Source organism: Calidris pugnax, unplaced genomic scaffold, assembly GCF_001431845.1.
Source record: "Calidris pugnax isolate Ruff unplaced genomic scaffold, ASM143184v1 scaffold273, whole genome shotgun sequence".
NCBI classification, from domain to species: domain Eukaryota; kingdom Metazoa; phylum Chordata; class Aves; order Charadriiformes; family Scolopacidae; genus Calidris; species Calidris pugnax.
The window spans coordinates 7451364-7474289 of NW_015094508.1; the positions used below are offsets into that span (position 1 = coordinate 7451364).

At 34.8% G+C, this 22926-nt stretch overlaps 1 protein-coding gene across 2 annotated transcripts in view; it reads right to left on the bottom strand.

The window, feature by feature from the left end:
• Positions 1-22926, bottom strand: part of CWC27 (CWC27 spliceosome-associated protein homolog) — a 113657-nt gene that overhangs the window by 23288 nt on the left and 67443 nt on the right. For both annotated transcript variants that reach the window (XM_014964965.1, XM_014964964.1), the window contains 2 exons: positions 11356-11453; positions 877-986 (listed from right to left, as the gene is read on the bottom strand). In XM_014964965.1, coding sequence (XP_014820451.1) covers positions 877-986; positions 11356-11453 — 208 coding nt within the window. The remainder of the gene's footprint in view (positions 1-876; positions 987-11355; positions 11454-22926) is intronic.

The following is a 22926-nucleotide window of genomic DNA, read 5'->3' on the forward strand; positions in this document are numbered from 1 at the left end:
GCCTTCGTACTCTTTGATTCAAAGTTAATGGACTTTTGAACGTACAAAGTTTCCATAAACTTCTTAGTTTAGAGCTAAATCAGCTTGCTGCATGTATAAAGGTTTGCCAACCACTGCTTTGATGTTACTAAGCCTCAAGTTTCCAATCTCTTCTAGCTTCAACAGTTGATTATGAACATCTTCATAGCTGAATTGACATGCACTTATAAACCAATACGTTTGATGTACTGCATAGATTTTAAGTTAATGGTATTTTCCACTTCACAGGCAGTTTCAAACTTTGCCATTGTAGAAAAAACAAATATTTATATCAAACTTTACTTCCCTCATATTTGAATACTACAGTCTACATAAACACTAGCTCATTTTGAAAAATAATTTTCATTATATTTAAAAAGGCTTTTCTTTTGTCAGTTCAGTTAAAAACTATTTCTGTTCATTTCACAACACCAAAAGGTGTGCATTAATTTAATCTCTTTAAAACAATTTAAAATGTTAAAAACCCCAGTTTGAACAGATGCCAAGTATGCAAACCTCTGTCCCAATGTTATCTTATGGCAAGCTGCAGAGCCAAGAAAAGTACTGTACACAAATGCAAACTCTTGTAAACGTAATCAAGAATACCTCTGCACGGGTAGCATTTCCTCTGGAAGATTTTAGTGACTAAACTGATAGCACTTTCAAATACACATTGAAACTTCATTGGACAATCAACCAGGGGATTGAAGAGTACATATTTGTTTTTACAAATAATTAGATTTTTTTAATGAAAAATAAAACATAACAGATTTTAAACTTTATTTTTACACAAATGAAAAGAGAAACATTTCCAGAACTTTTTCTGGAATTGTTTTCCCCAGGTTGTCAAACTATTACCTGATCCTCACGAGATGTCCCTTTCTTTGGCTGCTGCTTCCGCTTGTCTTCATATTTTCTCTTCTCTTGAAGGTATTCTTCAACAACACTGTTTGGAGCAGGTTCCTCCTCTGAACAAGGAAATATATTTGCTTAAACAAATTAAATTTGGTTTTATGATTTAGTATCATTTTGGAGATCATTTATGACTTCTGAAATACCAAGCAAAACACTTCCATAAATTCAGTTGTATTGCTTTCTCAGCAAGTAGAATGATTTGCTACTTGCTGAAATGAAAAACACAACACTGTACTGGGCAGAAAACGAGTCCAAAAATTTTTGTTTCAACTTTATTTTACTATGGAGCCAGGGAAAGCAGAGTAACAGAAACAAAAATCTGATGTGTGATGTTAAGATGAGAAATGAAAACTGTTGAAATTCCTTTTACAAATTCACCTTCATTTCTGAAGGTCTTTCTTGAAGGAGATGAACTGCTGTGTGCATTAATATTATGTGACTATTTGTTATGGAGTAGACAAATACAGACAAATATTGCCTATTGACAAATTCACAGTTTTCCTGTTTTATAAGCTGAAGTAGCCAAAAATCAAATCCTTGATCTTTCAATAGGGAAAAAAACCCGTAACATTTTAATTTTGTTCATCTTGTCAATCAGGAAAAGCCTCTGTAGTAACAAAGTAATATCCAGGCCAGTCAACAGCTACTGTCCTTTGTCTTAACAGTTCCTTCTCTGCAGAATATCCACAGCCATGACAAATTAATAATTTGGAAATAATTCAGGAAAAATCTGAATTCAAAAATTGATTAACACCATCCTTTCACACTTTCGTCCTCTTGAAAGATCTTTCGCATACTTGAAACTTATTTACAGGATTGTTATTCCTGGTAAGGAACAGAAGAACACAACGTTACAGATGCCCATTGGAAATGATGAACAGAAAATATTTATGAAGGAAATTGTTTCAACAAATTTCAGGATATACATCCTCATCAACTGTAGATTTAAATCAAACCCGATATCAGTATTTTTTAGATGACTGCTGACAGCTATGCAGAGAAAAATTCTGATTCCAAACTGAATTTCTCTCTCACCTGAAGTTTTTTATAAAGTTTATAAACATAACATTTCATAATAAGAGGAAATAAATTTGTAATTATATATCTACATATAAAATATTTGCTTATATATTTCTAAAAAAAAAATCTTATTTTCTTTTATGCTAATTTATAAACTGCATGTATGTATTTAAAGAATATCAGGGAAAACAATCAAACATACATAATATCATTCAGAGCTTTTTTTTCTGTTTTCCAGTTGATATGTTGGATATAATGAACAACAGAGAGTTACAGGTACCAGCAAGACAAAGAAAAAAACCAAACATCTAGAAACACCAAAAAAGATAAATGCATACACACAGATATTTAGGGATGATTAAACAGATGTATGAATGAAATCAAATCTGCCATAAAATCTCATGCACCATACTTTCAGATCAACTGAAGAGAATAACAAAGTGCAGTAAATAACTTGAACTACAAAACCAGTTCTTAAAGAAAACAACCTTTCAAGTGACATTTACCTAAAGGAGTGCTTTGAAATTAATCCCATTTACCTGTTGATAAGTATAATTGCCCTTCTGTGACCAACGAAATAACTGAGAAGAGTGTTCTTGAAAACTTATAAAAACATCAATCTCAAGCTGGCCATAAACATTTAAATCTGAGATCCAAACTTCGATACAAATATGCTGAATTTAAAGATGTGATCCTTAGTCATACATGTCTTTTGACTAAGATTTTAGCTTAATCCAGTGCAGCTCAAATATAATTATCATACAAATAGGTTAAATTCCCCTGCAGTTGTGTGTTTGTGTATTTTTATCACACTCATATGGTTGTCACTTACTGTTAACACAAACAATTTAAATTTCAGTTTAAGTCTTCTCCTGAGATTATTGTTTTCTTGGTTCTTTGCCTGTCAGAGTTTTTCTAATCCTCAATTTCATTCTCTCTGCCTCCTAGGAAAGCCTTTTCATAAGTTAGACAGAAGATAATCAGGTCCACCTGAACTAACTTCAAATTGAGTCAACCAAAACAGTTATGCACTTGTATGCATCATATTTCTGCACCTTTCATTAAAATGACTTAAAGACATGCTTGTATTTCTCCTGAGGTCTTCCAACTTATTATTACTCCACATTAAAAGCAAGTAATACAACAGGAAGGACTTCAAAAGCCCCTAAAACATTGGGTTTCTAACACATTTTAAAACTCCAAACAATCACTTCAAAACCACAGACAGTGTCTATTTTTTAATATAGATAAAATATTCAGTTTTGGTAAGTATCAAATCTTTGATAAAATTATTTGTGTCTGCACAAATAAACTCAGGTAATTCGGAAGCAAAAGAAAACATCTGGAAGAAAGATTTATTGGTGGGAAGAACCCTTTAAAAATTTAAAACCCCTTTTAAAATGTAAAAATGGATTATTGGCTGATACTTCATATCTCCAAGTCAGCATCCCAGAGCCTCTCCAAATCTTTTGCAATAGAGATGGGAAAAATAGGAACCACAAAACTGTGTGATGGATGTGACCTTCACATCAAGGTTGACAAACTCAGGTCCATTTTGCTGATCCAGCAGAACTATAAGGGTCATTATATCAGTGTTAAAATATTGAAGCTTCAAACTCCTTAATCTAAGAGGATTTATTCAGACAAAAATAAATGAAACTTGACACGGATGCACAGCAGTGAAATAACAATTAATTGCCTTATGTAAGTATCACAGGATGCACAAGGTGCCAGTTTAAGTTACAGAGATCTTGCACACTTGTGTCCTAATGGCTTCTCATCACAAAGTGTAAATAGCATCAGGCAAAGAAAGATTTTTTCCTTAGTTTGAACAAGTTGCTGTTTACATTCTGTCAGTAAGGAAAGTGAGGAAAAAATAAAAGAAATTAAAAAGACATCCTTCCTTATTTAAAATACACTTCATTGTACTTTTAACAGAATTTCTAAGTACATTGTTATTTACCTCAGCTAGCTTGAGTTACTGCCAAGAGGACCTTCATCTTACTGTGACAAAAATCTTAGCATTTAAGTTCTCCTATCCTGAAATATTCCTTTAAGGAGTAACACATGCCAACCTGATGGTGTAATCTAACCTAAAACTTTGGTTTTGGGACACGGTTTCCAATGATAGCCTGAAACTAAGGAGGAGATTCAGAAGTCTTTAAACCAGAAAGGAAGAGATTGATTTAAAAAAAATACAGAAGGGTTTATTTTGCTCACACTTAAATTAGGAACAGTTCAAATGATGTCAGTTTTTAACTACATAATTGCAGAAGTATACAAAGACATGAGAACTTGATCCAAGGGTTGAACTGAACTGAATGTCAGTCTGGGTAGTTTTGGATCAATCCCTAAATACGAAATGCAGCAGAAGAGAAAGCTTGATAAACTAATTTTAAGCTTAATTCCTAAGCACCTGGTAAGTTTAATAGCGTAATAAACACACACCAAAAGTTGCATCATACATACTCTATTTTGGAAACCGCAACTGAATTTTATCTTCTACTTTATGAAAACTAAGAAGTATGAGTTTTAGGCTGCTGACTATGGTAGATAAGAAAAGTGCGATCACTGCTTATGCTGATACTCATGTCAGCCTTAATGACTGCGCTTCATTTCTAGCATTGCAGATGGAGTAACAGTGCCTTAGCATGTATACCAATTTTGGGACAGATAAGGTACAATTTGAGACAAATATTTCTGACAGTATGTATACAATTTTCCACAGCACAAACTTTGTTATTTTATCATTTTATTATTTGTATCAGTCTTGACAAACTTTGTAATAATGAATGACCTTATAATAAAGGAGGTTGAATCTGTATAAAATCTAGAGATTTTGTTTCCTTTTTATGAAAGGGACAAGCTGCACATAAAAAGTTTGTTGCAAAAAGAAGAGGTTTTGTTTACTGAAAGTATTATCAGAACCACACTAATCTTCAGAACGGTAAAAACAACACATATTTTGACAGAGAAAAAAATATCTGTTGTTTCTGAAGGTTTAATATCACCATAAAAAAGAGCCTACAGTACTGATGAGGATCAATGAAAGAACTTTTGTTTATGTTTTTTCTTTGATGAGGTACAGCTAGCATGAAGATTTTTACACAAATAGACTTAAGTATCTTACATTACAAAAGATTCTTGATATGCTGAACTTCACAAAAGTAATCCTATTAACTCTTGTAATGGACTTTGCCTATGTAATCATGAGTTCATGCAGAACCAAGGTAAGGTAGTAAGGAGAGCATACAAAGAAATCTGTATTAAAAGGCACCCCAGTTTATTTAGCAGAGTTTGTATACGTTTTAAATGTGGTGGTCCCATTAATTTTCATCAGTGTTTCAAATGCACTCTTTAGAAACTCAGATGACACATTTCATATGATAAAAGACCTACTAGACAGAAATGTCAAGAAATGCAGGGTATAGCTGGACTAAATACTGAAGGGGAAAACAAAAACCTGAAAAACCCTGGACAACTCTGTGTTTGAAATGAAAAAAGTTATGACTGACTGTTTTTCTGCATTAAAATAGGAGGCCTAAACACATTCCTGTATTTGTGCAGTACATTCCACTTTCAGCTATTCATCAATATTCAGACAATATTGCATTCTTCTGGAATTATAGAGTACTGATTTTTAAAATTTTAATGAGATTCAAATCTTGAAATGAAAAACTATTTTTTTCCAAAAGCAAACAAACCCCTTATGAATAATGAAATAAATTCTGATATGCCTTAATATTTCATAAATTAAAATGGAATTCTTATCAGAACTGACAGATGGAAAACATGAAGCCACTTCATATAATTAAGATTTAAGACAGATAAGACATTCTTCCAGAATTGAGGAAAAATTTTTCTTCCAGCATTAAATACTATGTCTATGAAAATAAAAATATTAGTGTACTGTAAATCAGTATAAAAATGAATATACCAGAAAATACAATATGAAATGGTGTTATGCTTGAAAATGTATAACATACTCTCCAGTATATTTTTGTTTAGGACTAATTCTCTTCCCGGGTTTTCACTGCACCTTTAGCTTCTATTCAGTTACCGTTACTATAGCTCTGGCCTGCCTAAGTTCTTGAAGAGCCACTGTTTGCTTACAAATTAGGCAAGAGGGAATATTTACTAACTGTGAATAACTGAAAAGATTTGCTTACCAAATGAGCTTCCAGGGTTGACCTGACTACTGGATTTTAAATTTGCTATAGTGAAAAAACTAACAGTTCTTGAACAAACTTTTTCATTCACTTAACCAACTCAAATAACAAAATCTTAGAAGTAATTCCTAGAGCTTCAAAGCATTTCTTTGAAAGTGCAGAGCCCACCAATTTGCAAAAAAGTGTACACTTCAATATGCAACAGTGGAAGTTTCTAGTGAATATTTCTGAAATTTGGTAGCTTTCAGGCTCATAGTCCTAGTCTAAAAAGCTGTTAATTGTCTAATGTCAGTTGATTTTGACCACATGCTTAAGATTACTACTAAAAACAAAGCTAGCTTACAGTAAGGTTTTTGTACTTGTTTCTTTAGTAGACGGAGAGACAAGAGGAAAAAAACATTCACTTTAGCAGGGAAGAGACTGAATAAGGATGCTGGGTTATTCTAAGAAGTTAAATGAGGAAAAAAATGTAATTAGTGGAAGAAAACATAAAGGTTTGCAAAAGTGACACATTCAAGATGCATGCTTTGATACAATAGAGCTGTACTGTATATACTGTAAAAAGTTCATACTTATTGTATTTGTGCTGCATAATTCACAAACCCTCAAAATTTAGATTTCGTTGCTTTCTTGATGTTCTCAAGGGTATAAAATTTTGTTAGTCTCAGAGTTCAAGAAAGCATCTTTCCATGTAAGACAGGACTTAAATCTTTAAGTGCCACTGACATTGCCCAAACTTAACAATAAAACAGAAGGAAAACACAATCTTAAATTGGCATCCTTCCTAGATTTTGGGAGTTTTCAAAACACTTCAATCATTTGATTCCTATACCACAATTAAAGCAGAAAATAATGCTTGAGTAGAATTCTTATACTTGAGTGTTGTTGGGTTTCTTTGCTCATAGTATTTTGTAGCTGTTCTATTTTCTCATGTGTGACAATTAAATTTCACCATCCACAGATTATCAGACAGTTTACAAAAATGTTCTAACAAGAAAAATCTAAAATAGTCCTTCTTAAATACTACTAACTATTTAAAACCAATATATAATTAAACAATTGGGCAGATGGTACTTGTCTAAAGCAAATTTCATTGAAGTATATTCATGGGTTTACACTATAGGACTTTGAAAAGTGTATCTTTTTCAAATATTTGATTAAGTACTTCAAAATGCTGAAGTAATTCAGCACTCAAATTATAGTGTTTGATGTAATTTCTGGCATCACTACAGCAAGTGTCACATAAATGAAAAACATCTTATTTAAAGTAAGGTCTTGACAGCAGTCTGGCATAGTCAACAATCTTATTCACAAATTGGAAGGCTGGTTATAATCAAACAAGTACAGAGGGAATTAGGGTTTTTTTCTGTCCTCTTGAAACAATGTAAACACTTACATTTTCACCCCCCCCAATCTTCCTTAATTACTCTAATCTCTGAATACAGAATAAAACTAGGTAGGCATAATGTGTGACATCAATAATTTGAAGTGTGATACCAGTACTAATAAAGATCTGCCAGTGGACATAAAATAGATGTGTCTCACTAGCACCTGTTGATTAGTGTTCTCTCAGAATTAGTCCTGATCTTGCGAAAGTCCGGTATGACATAAGCCTTCTTCTCACAGTTTTGTGGTCTTCAGTAAGTTTCTCCAAGTGCAGTTGCAAGTTTTGGCTGAGATCCACTGTTTATTAATCAAGCACAGAATCATATTAATGCACTTACATAGCCTCTTGAACTAGCATTTTTTCCTAATGCAGCCAGTACAGAGCATAGGCAGACACTGTGCAAGTGTCTGCACCATCCTCATAGACATACCTGATACAGCATGACACAACTCACTCTCCATCCCACATTCCCCAGGAGGACAGGCCGAGAACAATGGAAACACCTCTTGCTACATACACATTCATTTCCTGATAGTAGTCTGTTTTAAACAGATGCAATTTCTTGTATGTAAACTAATATGGAATAGGTAAACTGTTACAAATTTAGCAGACTGCCTTACATGTTGACAGCTCTATAGCACTGATGAAAATTCAGGCCAATAAACAAAAAATGACTAAGTGAAATAAGTGAGACATAATAAATGATTTTAACACTAGGGCAAAATTACTTGCTCAGGTATAACGCTGTTTTACTGCTATTAGATCTCTTTAAATTCAAACCAAAGTTTGCATATAATGAAATACATATATTTCAATTTTGTACTAGAAAAAAAATTAATTTACATTGTAATGTGGCTGTGGTTGTTGCTACAAAGGCTTTAACTGTAAAAGCAGAGTTGTATTATTGCACTTGGTTCTAAGTATTGTACCACCAAAAAAGATACTGCAGAATTGGATACTAACTAGCAGAAGACTAGATGAACTAATTCATTAGCAGATACTTTAAGATATGTCTAATTTAGGTAGGGAGGGGGATGGAAGAGTTGAATCTTAAGTATTTAAAGACGGTAAGTTTCCATCTTTAATGCTTGCATGAGTGGCTTTTGCTTTACTTATTAAACTGTATCACAACACACAAATTTTCTCACTTTTACTCTTCTGATTTTTTCCTCCATCCCACCAAGAGGGGGAAACTGAGCGAGTGGCTGTGTGGTCCTGGTTGCTGGCTGAGGTTAAACCACAGCAAAAAACTACTTACTAAAGACAGCAATAGAAACTTACGTATACAATGCAATCTATAAAATGCTGCAAAAGACACTTACCATACATTTAAAAATCTGTTTTATTTAAAAGCTCAGTTCCTCCCTCTACATCTGAATTTTGGCAATACTGGCAAGTGAGCTGGTGTCCTGATAAATTAGCAAAGACCCCTGAACTTTTAAAGACAGGTTAAAAAAAAATTTACTTAAGATTGAATCTCTACCTTGTTCTTTTTTGCTTGCTGATGGCTCTGAAAAAATTTCCAAACTGACAGCTAGATATGGATTCAGAAAAACTATTAAAGCATGGGTGAAGAAAAAAGTAAGTGTTGATTATATACCCAGCTATGAACTGAATACCAACCCAGCACAAAACTATCCTACCAAAGAAAAAAACAGAACACTTCTTCCAATTTAAACTGAATCAGATCAGTAAAAGCTCCAACATGGACATGTGGAAGCGAAGAGCCACTCAGCTCTTCATTTTAACAACTGCACATGAAAATGCAACATTAGCATATAAATTTTTTCCCCTTCCCTGTCTCATATATTTTTTCAGTCTGCAAATTTAATAAAGGTAATCTGTTGTCTTCTCCAGATCACTAATAAACAGATTCCCAGGACTCCTGCTTTCCAGATTGATTACAAACAACTCTCTTAAAAGCATTTTGTTAATGTTAATGTCTCTGTGACTGTTTTATCCAACTCCCTAATATGCTTCAGTGAATGTCATCAAGTTCAAATGATTTTAATGCACCTAATTTATCTAAGTCATCTCTAATTGCTTGTTCTGTACCTGAATGCTTCATTCTATGTCACTGATCATATGTAACCATATGATCAAAGTTGACCGCTATGCTAAAGACAGAGTGAAAACAAGCATTCAAGCTTATTTCCTCTTTGTTTAGCCAAAGACAACCAACTCGCTTCTTGTTCATTCATCTCCTGTTACTATATTTTCAATAATCATTTTGCCCCTTGCTACTTGCATCTCATTTAACGTCTTTTAAATTTTGTCTTAAATTTTAGAACATGTTTATTTTCAGAAATTTTAGTTAGGTACTTCAAGAACATGTTGAATAGGTTCTTTCCTGCCATATTTTCTCAGCAGGTACTGGAACAGACCACTTCCTGTACTCTGACAGTAATGACAAAAAAGGAAAACCAAGATTATTCAAGATTATTTTCACCATTAGCTGTTACCTACAGATTTTCAACAGGTTTATCTCCTACCTGCTATTTATTTCAAAGAAAGCAAAAAATCCAACAACCCTATTATATAAACTCCCCTTCCTTGAATAAAAAGTGTAATTCAAAGCTGTACCATAGCAGTAACTATGAGTATTGCCCAAGTATTACTTTAATCAGTCACTGTAAAGGTGGATCTACTCAAATTGCTCTGCAGTAAGTCTTCTGACTTAACTGGCACCAGAACAGGGATAATGTTTAAGCGATAGTATTACAACTGCCATACATGGCACTATTCAATATAATTTATCATATATGTACATAAGACATATTTACCTTTTCTACACTTCTACTTGCAAGGTTTTTTTTATGTGACCAGTGAAAGCATTCATTATCTTGCCAATGAGAGCTTATATTCATTCAGTGATTGAGTATGATTCCTAGAACTTTTTCAGAGTCACTACTTTGCAAAATTTGGTGCTAGATTTTGTATACAAATTCAAGATACTGTATTTTTTATTTTGCCAAACTGGTTGCTGACTAAGCTTACCTGTTAATCAAGAGTTTCCATAAGTTTTTGATAAAACGTTGATGTTAATGTTAAACTTTCTACCGCTCTTCTAAATTGTGTGTTGCGTGGAAATTTTTCTGAATAATTTTATATTTTCTTCCAGATTTCTTACAGTATTGAGAACTGGACCAAGAACCCACTCCAAAACCATGTCTAGCAACTCCAGAGTGCCTAAAAACCAGCCTGTTTTTTACCCTTCAGTTCAGCACTACAACACAAACCTTACATACTATTATAAACTTAGCAATGTATGCACATTTAGAAAGAAATAAAGTATAGATAAAGTATATTTATCTGACAATGAAGTGGGCATCTGAAGATCCCATTTTGCTATGGTTTATGGAAAATAAACATGGAACCGACTTGCTGCATCTGAGTTTCACTGGTGTCATATGATGCATAAAAAGTCTGAAGTCAGTAGCTTTGAGTTCAAAGTTAACCATCTGCATTGAAGTACCTTTCCAAGTCAGAATGCCAAGATGACTTTCCAAGTCAGAGGTCAGAACAGATATGTCCCCACCAAAGAATTCAATCATATGCCATGATATTTTAAATCCAGAAGCTTGCCCAACTACATAGGTGTATCTAAAAAACGTTTGGAAAGACAAATACTACCTTGTTTGAAAGAATGGATACTACTGGTATAAGTTATCGATATACTGGCATCCTTACATTACTAACATTCTTAAGGAAAACTAATATTCTTGGGAAAAAAAAAATTACATTTCAGCAATAAAGTGTCTACATGAAACATAAAACTACTAAAAAACTTTAAAGCTGTAATGTTAACTGGAGATCTACACAACATCTGCTATAATACACTCTTACCTTCCTTTTCTTTGGGCTTTAAAGCTCTTTCTTCTTTTTTCTGCTTTGCTTCCAGCAGTTCACGTTTCAGCTGTCGTGCTTCTTTCCGTAGCTCCTCACTGCAAAGAGAAAAATATTTACAAGAATTTAATCTTCTGGGAATGTAAAGCCACTCAGGAGAAACAGAATCAAAGCTAATGGGCAGTAAATCTCTGATATAAACAATGGGAATGTACTGACTCACTGATGCAAGGAACGTGGCTTAAAAATCAATTACAACCTAAGAAGATTCATATTTTCATTAGCAGAGACAACAAAAGAAAGTATTTTAAGACCCCATTAGAAATATCTCAAGGACATAAATAATAAAACAAAGAACCTTCATTTGTATTTTTAATTTAGCATTTTAATATTTAACCACGAGAACCATACAAAGAGAATTTGAAACAGAGGCACTGCCAAATAAATATTACATGTGTCATAAAATTCTGTTTACTGAAGTAATAAATCTTAGCATCCTAGATTTCTTAGATGGACAGGCAATGTAGTTCTTACTGTAGTAGCTGTGAGTGACAAAGACATGATATGTATGTAAGCATACATTATTACCTTTGTCTCACTTATTACATTCATCTCACTTCACAAATTTTACCAGAAAAAAATCAAATCAAGTAACAAGAGAAGGAAGAACCCAAAATTTATAAGTGATTGTGACAATATCAAATGAAATACCTGACTTAATAGAATCACAGATTGGAAGGGACATCTGAAGATTAGCCACCACACTTCCCCTGCTCACAGAAGGCCTAGAACAGGTTGCCAAAAGCACTGTTCAGCCAGGTTTGAATACCAAAAGATGGAGACTCCACAACCTCTCAGGGCAACCACTGCTTGTTCTCCTTCAATGCAAAAAAAGCTTTTTTGTATGTTTAACAGGAATTCCTTGAATTTCAGCTCATGCCCATTTGTGCTAGTCTAATGGTTACCAGTGGAACAGAACGATAAATACTGCTTCAATTTTTTCTGGTGTTAGAATCTGTACTTCCCACCCTTTTTTCCCAATAAATTAGGTTCCATTAAGTATTCATCAAATTCAATGAATAGCAATAATTATTACCATGCAGGAACATGGCATGCAAGCATCTCCCTGCAGCTGTTTTATGTACCTCACTACTCAGCTGTAATACCATCACTGACACAGCCTTTTTTAAGCAAAGACTTGGAATTGTGTAGTGATGACTTCTTTTGGACTTCATTTTCATATCTATGTAGGCACAAATACAGAGCTTGTGAAAAGCACTACGAAAGAAGACTGCCATTGTAAAAGCATTAAAACAGTCAACTACAGCAGTAAGTCTTAATTTTCAACAGCGTGGCAGAAGCTACAGGAAACCAGATTTACAGCTTTTACATAAGACTTTTACTTTTCTATCCTGAGAAGAAAATCATAGCGGAAGAATAAAGAGACATTTCTAACCCAAGTAACTCCATTGCTTCTATATAAATTGGGGATAGTATGGTAAGGAAGGTGCATTACAACTGCAGTATTTCTTACAGAAGTTGGATAGCAGGAACAACATATGTGTCAATAAAAGATGTATTTTTCCAACTGGAAAGGTTTTTTTCCAAAAGACAGAAAGTCCTAATTCCTAGACAGGCTAATACTAAGATGTTTTTTCAAGCTCTCTCTATGATCAGTACTGGGTCAATACAAGACTTTGATACTTGCTCCTTGTAGATTCCGCACTTTCTGTATTTTTTATACCTAGGTTCACTTTACCAAGTCCTGTTGATGAGAAAGGTAATCCAAAAAGCCTGCATGCTAAAGGGGAAGCCACAAGAACTGACAGATAGCAAAGCCAGGCTACATTCACAAGCCAGATTTACTGGAATAGAATTAAGACTTTTTGTAAACAGGAAAATGTCAAATTGATAAGGTAGAGCAGAATCAAAATAAGGGACTACAAATTCATCTGTACCTGGCCCCTGCATCGTTGAAGCACAGGCCTTTATATGCAGTAAATTGCCTCCTGTCCCTGGAAAGTTTCTGTCTCCACAGAGGCATAGCTCTGTGGGCTCCAAGCTTGTCTCACTGCTCTCCTGGTCACGCTGCCATGCTGCAGTTCCCCCTCTACTTCTTCCTCTTCTTGGCACTTCCTGCAGTCTGGAAGCTGTCCTCCCTCCCTCAACACAAAGAGGTATCCCAGAGCAGGTGTAATCTCCTCCCCTGCCTACGTACCACCATTTTGAAGGGCCAAAATGCACAAATGGAAAACAATTAACGCGCAACTTTTTTTTCTCTTCCTGAAATGGAAGCCAATGTCGCATACAAACCCGCAAAATACTTCCTCCCTGTATTTCATATTTTGAAAACAGAAGAGTAGCTCATTCTTTAAAATGCTAACCTTTTATTTCCACAGTTTGTGAAGAAAGCTTCAGTGAAATTGCATAAGTACCAAGCTGGATTCCACCTTGCAGAAATTTCTTCTAAGACTTCACAACATGAACTGAATTTCCAACTACCAGTGATTTTTTTTTATAGCTTTTGAAAGTAAACTACATTTTATAGTAAATGAAAGACATAACTTTTCAAATACTGGCTAGCATTAGTTTATATGTAAACAACAGCTTATAACCTTTTATCTGAAGTATCTTAGACTTATTATTTTTCTATAATGATTGCAATCTCCTAAATACATAACTCTCAGTAGCTATTTCTGATTGAAATTGGAACATCTTGAAAGATAACAGCTGTTAAACAACTTTACCAATAGGCTTGTACTATCCTACAGCTAAGCACAACGGTCATAACTGTCTCAACCATCTGTTCCATATTCAATACTGAGCAAAGAAATAACTATGTGTATATGTGTGTGTGTATCCATGCATGGACACAATAAATTATGCATTGAATGCTTCTGAAGAGATGAATTACAGAGCATATTCTTTTTCTATGAGTAACATTGCCAAAATGTAGGCAATGAGGTGTCTAGGAGACTTAGCTCCAAGAAGTACTATGAGAAAAAAAGAAAACCCAAAAACCTGCCTGCACCCTCAGCAAGTTTGCAGATGACACGAAGTTGAGTGATGAGGTTGACATGCCTGAGGGACAGGATGCCATCTAGAGGGATCTAGATAAGTTCATGAAGTGGGCTCATGTGAAACTCAGGAGGTTCAACAAGGCCAAGTGCAGGGTTCTGCACATGGGCCAGGACAACCGTGGTATCAATACAGGCTGGGGGATGAAGGAACTGAGAGCAGCTCTGCCAACAAGGACTTTGGTGTACTGGTGGATCAAAATCTGGAGAGAGAAGGCTTGGAAAGACCTTATTGTGGCCTTTCAGTACTTAGAGAGGGCTTATAAGAAAGACGGGGACAAACTTTTTAGCAGGGCTTGTTGCGATAGAACAAGGGGGCAACGATTTCACCCTAAAAGAGGGCAGATTCAGACTAGATATATGGAAGAAATTTTTTAATCTGCGAGTGCTGAAACACTGGAACAGGTTGCCCAGAGAGGTGGTAGATGCCCCTCCCTGGAAGTGTTCAAGGCCAGGTGGGACAGGGCTTCAAGCAACCTCATCTAGTTGAAGATGTGCGTACTCATTGCAGGGGGGTTGGCCTAGATGACCTTTAAAGGTCTTTTCCAACTCTAACCATTCTATGATTCTAATATTCAATCACGAACACCACTTGACTGCTAATCCCTAAGACAGCAATAAAGTGTATCAGCATATCTTAAGCAATTTAGTTTGCACTTATTGACTGAGAAGTAACTTTTCTTCAGCAAAGCAGAAGTACCTTCATGATTTATTTGCAGTTTTATGCACTTTATGGCCAAGCAGGCCTCAGACATACAGAAGTACTGGTCTGGAAAAAACTTCCTGTATTTTCTGTGGTCCCAAAATTAAAAGATTATGTTCACTGATTGCTGCAATACATAAGTTGAAAAAGTTCCTTGACTCCAAGTCTACGACTGTTTCAGAGATTAATGTCACAAGTCATATAAAGTTAGAATACCCTAGAAGCCTAGAGACACCCATATGGCTAGACAGACTCCACACAAAATCTGATGGAGACTGCTTGGCCTTAATCCTCCTACTGAATTTGAAAGAAACCAGATTTTGGCGGATCAAGATTCCAACCCTATGAAATGTAATGGGAAGCAGTGGCTTGAACACAGGAGTAAAGGTTAGTAACATAACTCTTATCTTGGTTCTGTCACTAAGGATCTAACCCACAAGTGAGTAAGCACACACTTGCTACACTGTGCCCTTAGCTGATGAGCTCTGAGCAAGGCTAGATCCAAAAACTCATGATTCTATTGCTCTGGAATGGAGTTTCACTATCTTAGCCATTTTACTGATTCAAGCTCAGGTTTTTTGGAATGGTTAAAATGTCTGCAAAAGCCACTTGTAGTGCTTGTTTACTACAGGAGTTCTTCCATCTCTCAGTTTTTAGCTGTAAAAGTATTTCAATATACTTTTATCTTAGTGGTAGAGTTTTCTGCAGCTATATTTATAACATCATACAATCCATGCTTCAGCTTTCTTACAGATCTATTTTATTTTTCACTTGTATTTTAAAACATGAATTAATACTTCGTTAATAAGGAATAAAATCAATTGGAAATTTAGCCAAAAATTCTCAGCGAAACGAATAAACTTGTTTCTAAGTGCCATTTACTGAAGATGTCTTACTGCAAATAACAAGGGATCTTCTGAATTTACACAGTTACTTCTTAATTCAAAAAGGAGATGTTTTATATTTGACTTCACCTTGGCAGAAGAAAAGAGAACTGATTACAGAAATAAACACTAATTGTGACTTTGGTGTAAGTGACCATATGATTATACTTGCTATGCACAGACACAAAACCACCCCTCTTTCTTTATATACATATATATATCTCTTTGTACTTCTATGCTCATGCACACATATAGATAAACCGTAACTGGCTGTATTTATTTAAGCATATAAAATCTGTAACTAATAAAATAGATACAATACACAAACACAAGTAAGGCGTTGCAAGGCACAGTACCTTATGCAGCACGATTTAGGGAAAAGGTGGTTGCACATATTAAAAATTTGAATTTAGATATTCCCCATCAAGTGATGGCAAAGCTCAGTAGAGGTTAAAATTCATTTGATGCCTACATTTTGATCACAAAATGCCTGAAAACTTTGCTTCCTATGCATTTCCAAACTTATTCCAACTCCAGTCTAAACCTTACTACAATTCAGTGTTTTTACAACTCCCCCTCTAAACTCCACCTAAGCCCCTAGAGGGGCCCAAACTGCTTGAGGTTACCCTAGCACACAGCCATTCACTGATCCTGGTGCAAACAATTTTAAACACGGCCACATTCTGTCAAAACTTAAGTACTTAGGTGGTGTCAAAACTATACAGATAACCTCACAGTCAGAGGATTCACTCAGATAAATGCATTTATAATGGAGGAACTATTCAGTGACTGAACAACTAAAAGATTATGGTGTATTCTACATCATTGGGCCTGGTGTTTTTCTATAAGGTATGTTGTAGTTGAAACAAGAATTAATTCAGGGAAGTGCTGTTTTCTGTAATAATGTGTATTAGATTAAATTATTATTTTTGATGGCATAGCATGTTACTTCCGATCCTCATTTTATGGCATTATAATTACATTGGTTTTATTTTTTTAAAAGGCATTTCCTTCAATTTGCTTTTGCTGTCTTCTCATTCAGCAGCATCAGATGAAAATTACTAACTGGCTATCCTTAAATGGTAATATTATTCAGTAAGTGTTGTTCAAAGTAAACATATCAGAACAAGAAAAAAAGGAGAGCTCTTATTCATTTTAAAAAGTAATTTTAAATGTGAATAAATAATAAATGCATGTCAAGATTGTCACATTAGTTTAGTTTTGATATAAGCAGCATCCTTTAACATCTTAATAAAATAAAATTAATACTGAGGTACTGTAACACCACTTGTGCTAATTTTGCAGGAGAATAGATAACTCTAATTTTTTTTATATAAACCAAATAAAAATCAAGATGGTGTAATTATCCCTTCCTAATGCAAGCTAATAGCCTGCAAATAAGTCCTGGATTCAATCCCCTTCTATTACAGACAATCACATTTCTTTTCCCAAATTTATTGATTTAATAAAAAGCACATTCCATATTCTCTTTCTTAAATTTATTAATGAAAATTTTCAATGCCTATTATAACATTACCACCCATGATTTATACAGAAAGGTCATTCTAGAACTGACAAGTGGACACCTAAATAATATCAGAGACAATGAGGAAGAATCCCTATTGAGATGATAGCTTTTAGTTTCTGATAGATACTCTTGAAAAATGAATAACATTCTGGTTGAGAATTTGAATTCTAAGTTAAAACATAAATAGTATTTCCAAATAGAGAACTTTAATGATAAAACAAACTAACATAAATGTCACATTTGTACAACTGTTTGTGGAATGTGTGGAAAAATCAAGGGAAATGTGTGTTCTACAATGTCAGTTTTGAAGCCTTTTCTGATATTCCCCCTTCTGCCCCTTGGGGTTACCTGCCAAACATACAACTCTTGGAATGGATAGCAAATTCCCCCATTTGGCATGTAGAACTAAGACTTTTCTAGGGTTCAAGAATCTTATTTTTGTCTGGATTGCATTACTGTTCATCTCTGGCACTGCAAGAATTTTACAACTGCAAAAATGAGAATTGAAATTATGGGTTTGGAATATGCACTGTGTCTTTTTGCCAGCCTGGTTTTGCTGTAAGAGTCAGGCATATGTCTTCCTGTCTTCTTCAAATGGTACACCGCAGTTGTGTCTCAAATAAGATGATAACACAAAAATGGTAGAAGACATATTCAGTGGGTCTTGACACTGGAAACTTGTAAACAAAATATTTTAGTATAGCTGCTGGGCCCTGTATGGACACCCGTACTAATGTTAATGCTAGCAGTTAACACTGGTTTTGACTTTATTAGTACTTACTATATTACAGTTTGCAATTAGTACTGTAACTCTTTCTTCAAAAAACTTCTGCACCGAAAGAGCTTATGGATGAATTGCGAGTATTAATATATTTCATCTAGGACTACTGAAACATATCAATGCTGAAATTTAATACAACTGGCATGTTTATTAAAGACAAAATGGGCAACCATCACTGCCTTTCCATTTCCATAAACCTGAGTGTAAATAAGTGGATCACATAATTAAAACATCAGGTAATTGGCACTCTATTTTAATGTAAGTATGTGTACTGGACTATAAACTACACTGTATGTCAGCAGTTTCAGTACTGAGCAATGAAATCTCACACGCTGAGACTGATGAAGAATGTTACCATTTTACTCTGCTAGGAGAAGCTTAGCAAAACAGCAGGGCTGGCAGACTGAGTATGAAGTATAAACTTGCGCAAGAAGAAGATATTATGGGAGAAGCAATATATTTCATTACAGCGACTGAGACAGATGGAGAGGGGAAAACCCCACAGGTTTCAGGGCACATGAGCTCTTCTTCAGCTAGTTTGTTTTTCTTCCACAGTTTGCTTAATAAAAGGTATTACCTTTCCCTACAAACTTTCTTCGCTTATATTGTTTAGCCACCAGTTACACCGCCAGAAACTGCAGATGTATGCATTAGGGCATGTATAGAAGCATAAATCATAGTTTTAGCTTAAGGCTGATTTTATGCACTATCTGTACTTATATGTTAACAGCAGATTCTGGAACAGATAGGAGAACCTAAATTTTCCCAGTGTAAGAGAAGAACCTAACTTTGGCTAATGTGAAATAGGCAACATGGTTAAACTAAAACAAATAAGCAGAAACTCTGGAGGAGACTACCAGCATCTCTCATCCAGAACAATGGTATATCTATCTGGATTGCAAATGCATAGCTTAATGCTTGATAGATATGCACTTGCCTTTTTTTTTGTTTGTTTTTTGTAATAGCACACTACATTGGTCCATCAACAGCTGTTGTAATTAAGAGGTTTTCCCCTCCTCTGTCACTTCTGAATGATGGCTTACAGGATGAATTCTTGTTCTAGTTCCTTACTGCATGATCCTATGGCTGTTAACTTTCACCCTATTTCTGTCATTCAAGCTTTTGAGATCACCCAATTTGCTATTAGGATATTCCTAAGTTATTCCTATCTCATTAACATTACTTTCCAACTCTGCACTATCTAAAAGCTTCTTCGAACAAACTTCGGGATTTTTTTTTTTTCATATTTAATGTGTTCAATTTTGGGTCCCTCACTACAGGAAGGACACTGAGGTGCTGGAGCTTGTCCAGAGAAGGGCAATGAAGCTGGTGAAGGGTGTAAAGAACAAGTCTTATGAGGAGCAGCTGAGGCAGCTGGGATTGTTTAGTCTGGAGAAAATGAGGCTGAGGGGAGACCTTATTGCTCTCTACAACTACCTGAAAGGAGGTTATAGCAAGGTGGGGGTTGGGTCTCTTCTCCCAGGTGACAAGCAATAGGACAAGAGGAAACGGCCTCAAGTTCTGCCAAGAGAGGTTTAGATAGGGTATTAGGAAAAATTTCTACACTGAAAGGGTTATCAAACATTGGAACAGGCTGCCTAGGGGATGGTGGAATTGTCATCCCTGGAGGGATTTGAAAGATGGGTAGGCACAGTGCTTAGTGACATGGTTTAGTGACAGTTTTTGACAGTGTTCGGTTGATGGTTGGACTCAATGACCTTAAAGGTTTCTTCCAACCTAGAAAATTCTATAATTCTATATACAGTTAGCCTAGAAAAAAAAAAGAGATTTTTGCTCAGGAAATACCCAAAGACAAGTTAGCAGAATCTCTTTTAGTAAACCAAATCAAGACATTTTTATTAGCCACTAATCATTGTCTTTAATTATTCTTGCTTTCAAATCTAGACTATTGTATTATATTGTTCTATCATCTTTGAGAAAGCAGACCAAATGTGTAAGTCACTCTGAAAATTTAGAAGGGTAGTTTCACCAGGTAAGTCAGACAAGTTCTAATGTCTAAAATAAAAGTCCTAAATGCTTTAGAAGAAATTTGGATGCTTCCTGTAAAACAATAAAAACTATTAGATGCAATGCAAAGCTCACAAAAAAGGGACCAGAAAGGCAAGGAATTAAACAGTGTAACTGAACAACAAGACTTAACAGGCTATTCAGACCAAATAATTTTGCATCTGTAAACCTAAAGCTAGGGCTGCAGAATAAGTTGTAGAAGGTCATATGTCAGATGTATAAAAGGGACTACAATGAGTTCTAAGGAGGAACAGCTGAAGGTATTAACACTAAAATGATTGAATTAACTAAAGTAAGAAAACATAAAAGAAGGAAGAGGTCACTAGGTCATATGGGATTAAAGGGAATAATAAAGTAAACCAAAACCACTGCTGATAAGATAAGTGATTGATTTGTGTCAACTTTCTCAAAAGATGCTAGGGAGGTAACTCCCTAAGAAACTGATCTGATCTGGACATAAGGATGAGACATGACCTGAGACAGAGGTGTCAGAAGAAGAGATATCAACCAATTAAAGCATGATAAAGCTCCAGAGTACATCCTCTGGAAGGAATTCAGGACTTCTACTAATTCACCTTAAAAACAATGTTGTATGGGATAGTAACAAATTGTACCTTTAGAAGAAAGGGGAGCACAAAAAAAGTCTCATGGTAGCTTCTGGTGAGTAGTTAAAGTAAACAATAAAATATACAACATCTTGAACAGTGAGTCTCTGTTGTCTCACTAACTTAGCAGTTTCATTCCAATGTGTTGGTGAAGGTGTGGATGAACAGAGTAATGGACAAGGCAAACTGTTTTAGATATTCAAAAAGCCTTTACAATGAGCCTTGCGAAAACGAGAAAGCAAATGGTGAGAAATGCATTGAAAGCAAAGCACATGGTGAAAAGAATCAGACAAACTGAGACAAGAATAAAAAATTACATTTCAATATGGTAAAGTTAATACTTCAAGGTAAATACTCTGAAAAAACTGAGTGAGATACATGTTGGTAACATTTCTGGAAGAATAAGGCAAAAAGTATTATAGTGGTACTACAAGAGACATCCAATATTGTTCAATTTAGAATACTATAAATGAAACTGGATATCCCATGTCAAAATGGTCAATACAGTAATACAGGAAACTCCAGAAAGGATGACAAAGATTATTGCCACCATGATATATTGCCCCTGACATGAAGAAAAATGGAAATATTCATTACAGAAAGAAAGTGAGACAGAGGAAACATGAAAAATCCTTTTTAGAAAAAAAAAGGATAAAATATTTTTCACTCTTCAGATGAGACCACACAATTCTTTTATGGATGATTTCTCTGGAGTAAAGCCCTTCATATTATTAAAAGTATCTCAGACATTTTCATGAAAACCAGAAACACCTATTTAGAATAATTAATACTAACAAGGAATTTTAGAAGAAATATAAGACTTCATTCCTTGGTACCATCTAATTATAAATCAGTTTATGTGTATTGCTGATGGATTCCTCTCCCTCTTCTCTGAGGCAAATGGTACTGGCCACTGGCCAGCCAATTCCACTTGCAGATTCCAACATCATCAATGGAAGGCAAAGACACTTAGAACAGCAGCATATGCCTAATGGAGGTTTTCCTCTCCAAGTCTCACTCTTACTCTCCATTTTATGAAAAGTGTCATCAGTGCTCATGATCACTAAGTACCAAAATATTTATATCAGCATCACAGCCTTAAAAAGAAAATAACATAAAGAATGATGGAAATAGCTTTCTATCTACTCTATAAATACTAGTGTACCATAGGACATTTAAAATATCTAAATGGACAGATTAAACTAAGAGCACAATCTATGCCAATCACTGTTTTTTGGAAATTGGATAAAACACTTGCTCTGAGTTTTGCCTGCTGTTTCCCAACATCTGATAAAAATTTTTAACAGATGGAAATGATTGCAAAGTGAACAGCACTCCCTTCATGTTCTCCATTCTGCTGATTTAATCACAAACACACTGAATCTGATAGTAATGAAACAATAGACTTGTTGTTGATGAGATCACCGAATGGCTTCCATAAAAACCTATCAGACACTGTAAAATATAGTCACCATCGACATACAGAATCCTTTCCTGACCTGCCATATCACCTGTCTATACAAAACAGTAAATTATATAACAGGAGCAGCCTAAAATAAAGCAAATAATCAACTTTACTTGATTTGTAATTATATTGAAAAGCCAGATTCAAAAAATAAAATCTTGCCAAAAATGTTTCACAGTTAGCTGGCCTAGACATTTCTACATTTTAGCATCCTACCCTATTATGAAATGACATTATTCCCAAGTGAGTCTGCTCTGCAGTCTCTACATAATGCATATTTTAAACAAACAAATCATATTCAAATGCTCAGCTACTGCAAACTACAAATGAAAACTCTATTTGAGTACACAGTAGTTAGTAGCTCTAATAACATAAAAAAGGCTCAAAGTTAAGCATGTACTGAAGTGTTTGCAGGATCAATGCCAAATTGTCTGAAAGATCAGCTAAACATTCTACTCAATCTACCTATTGTATTCCTCCACAAGCAAGTCCAGATTCTC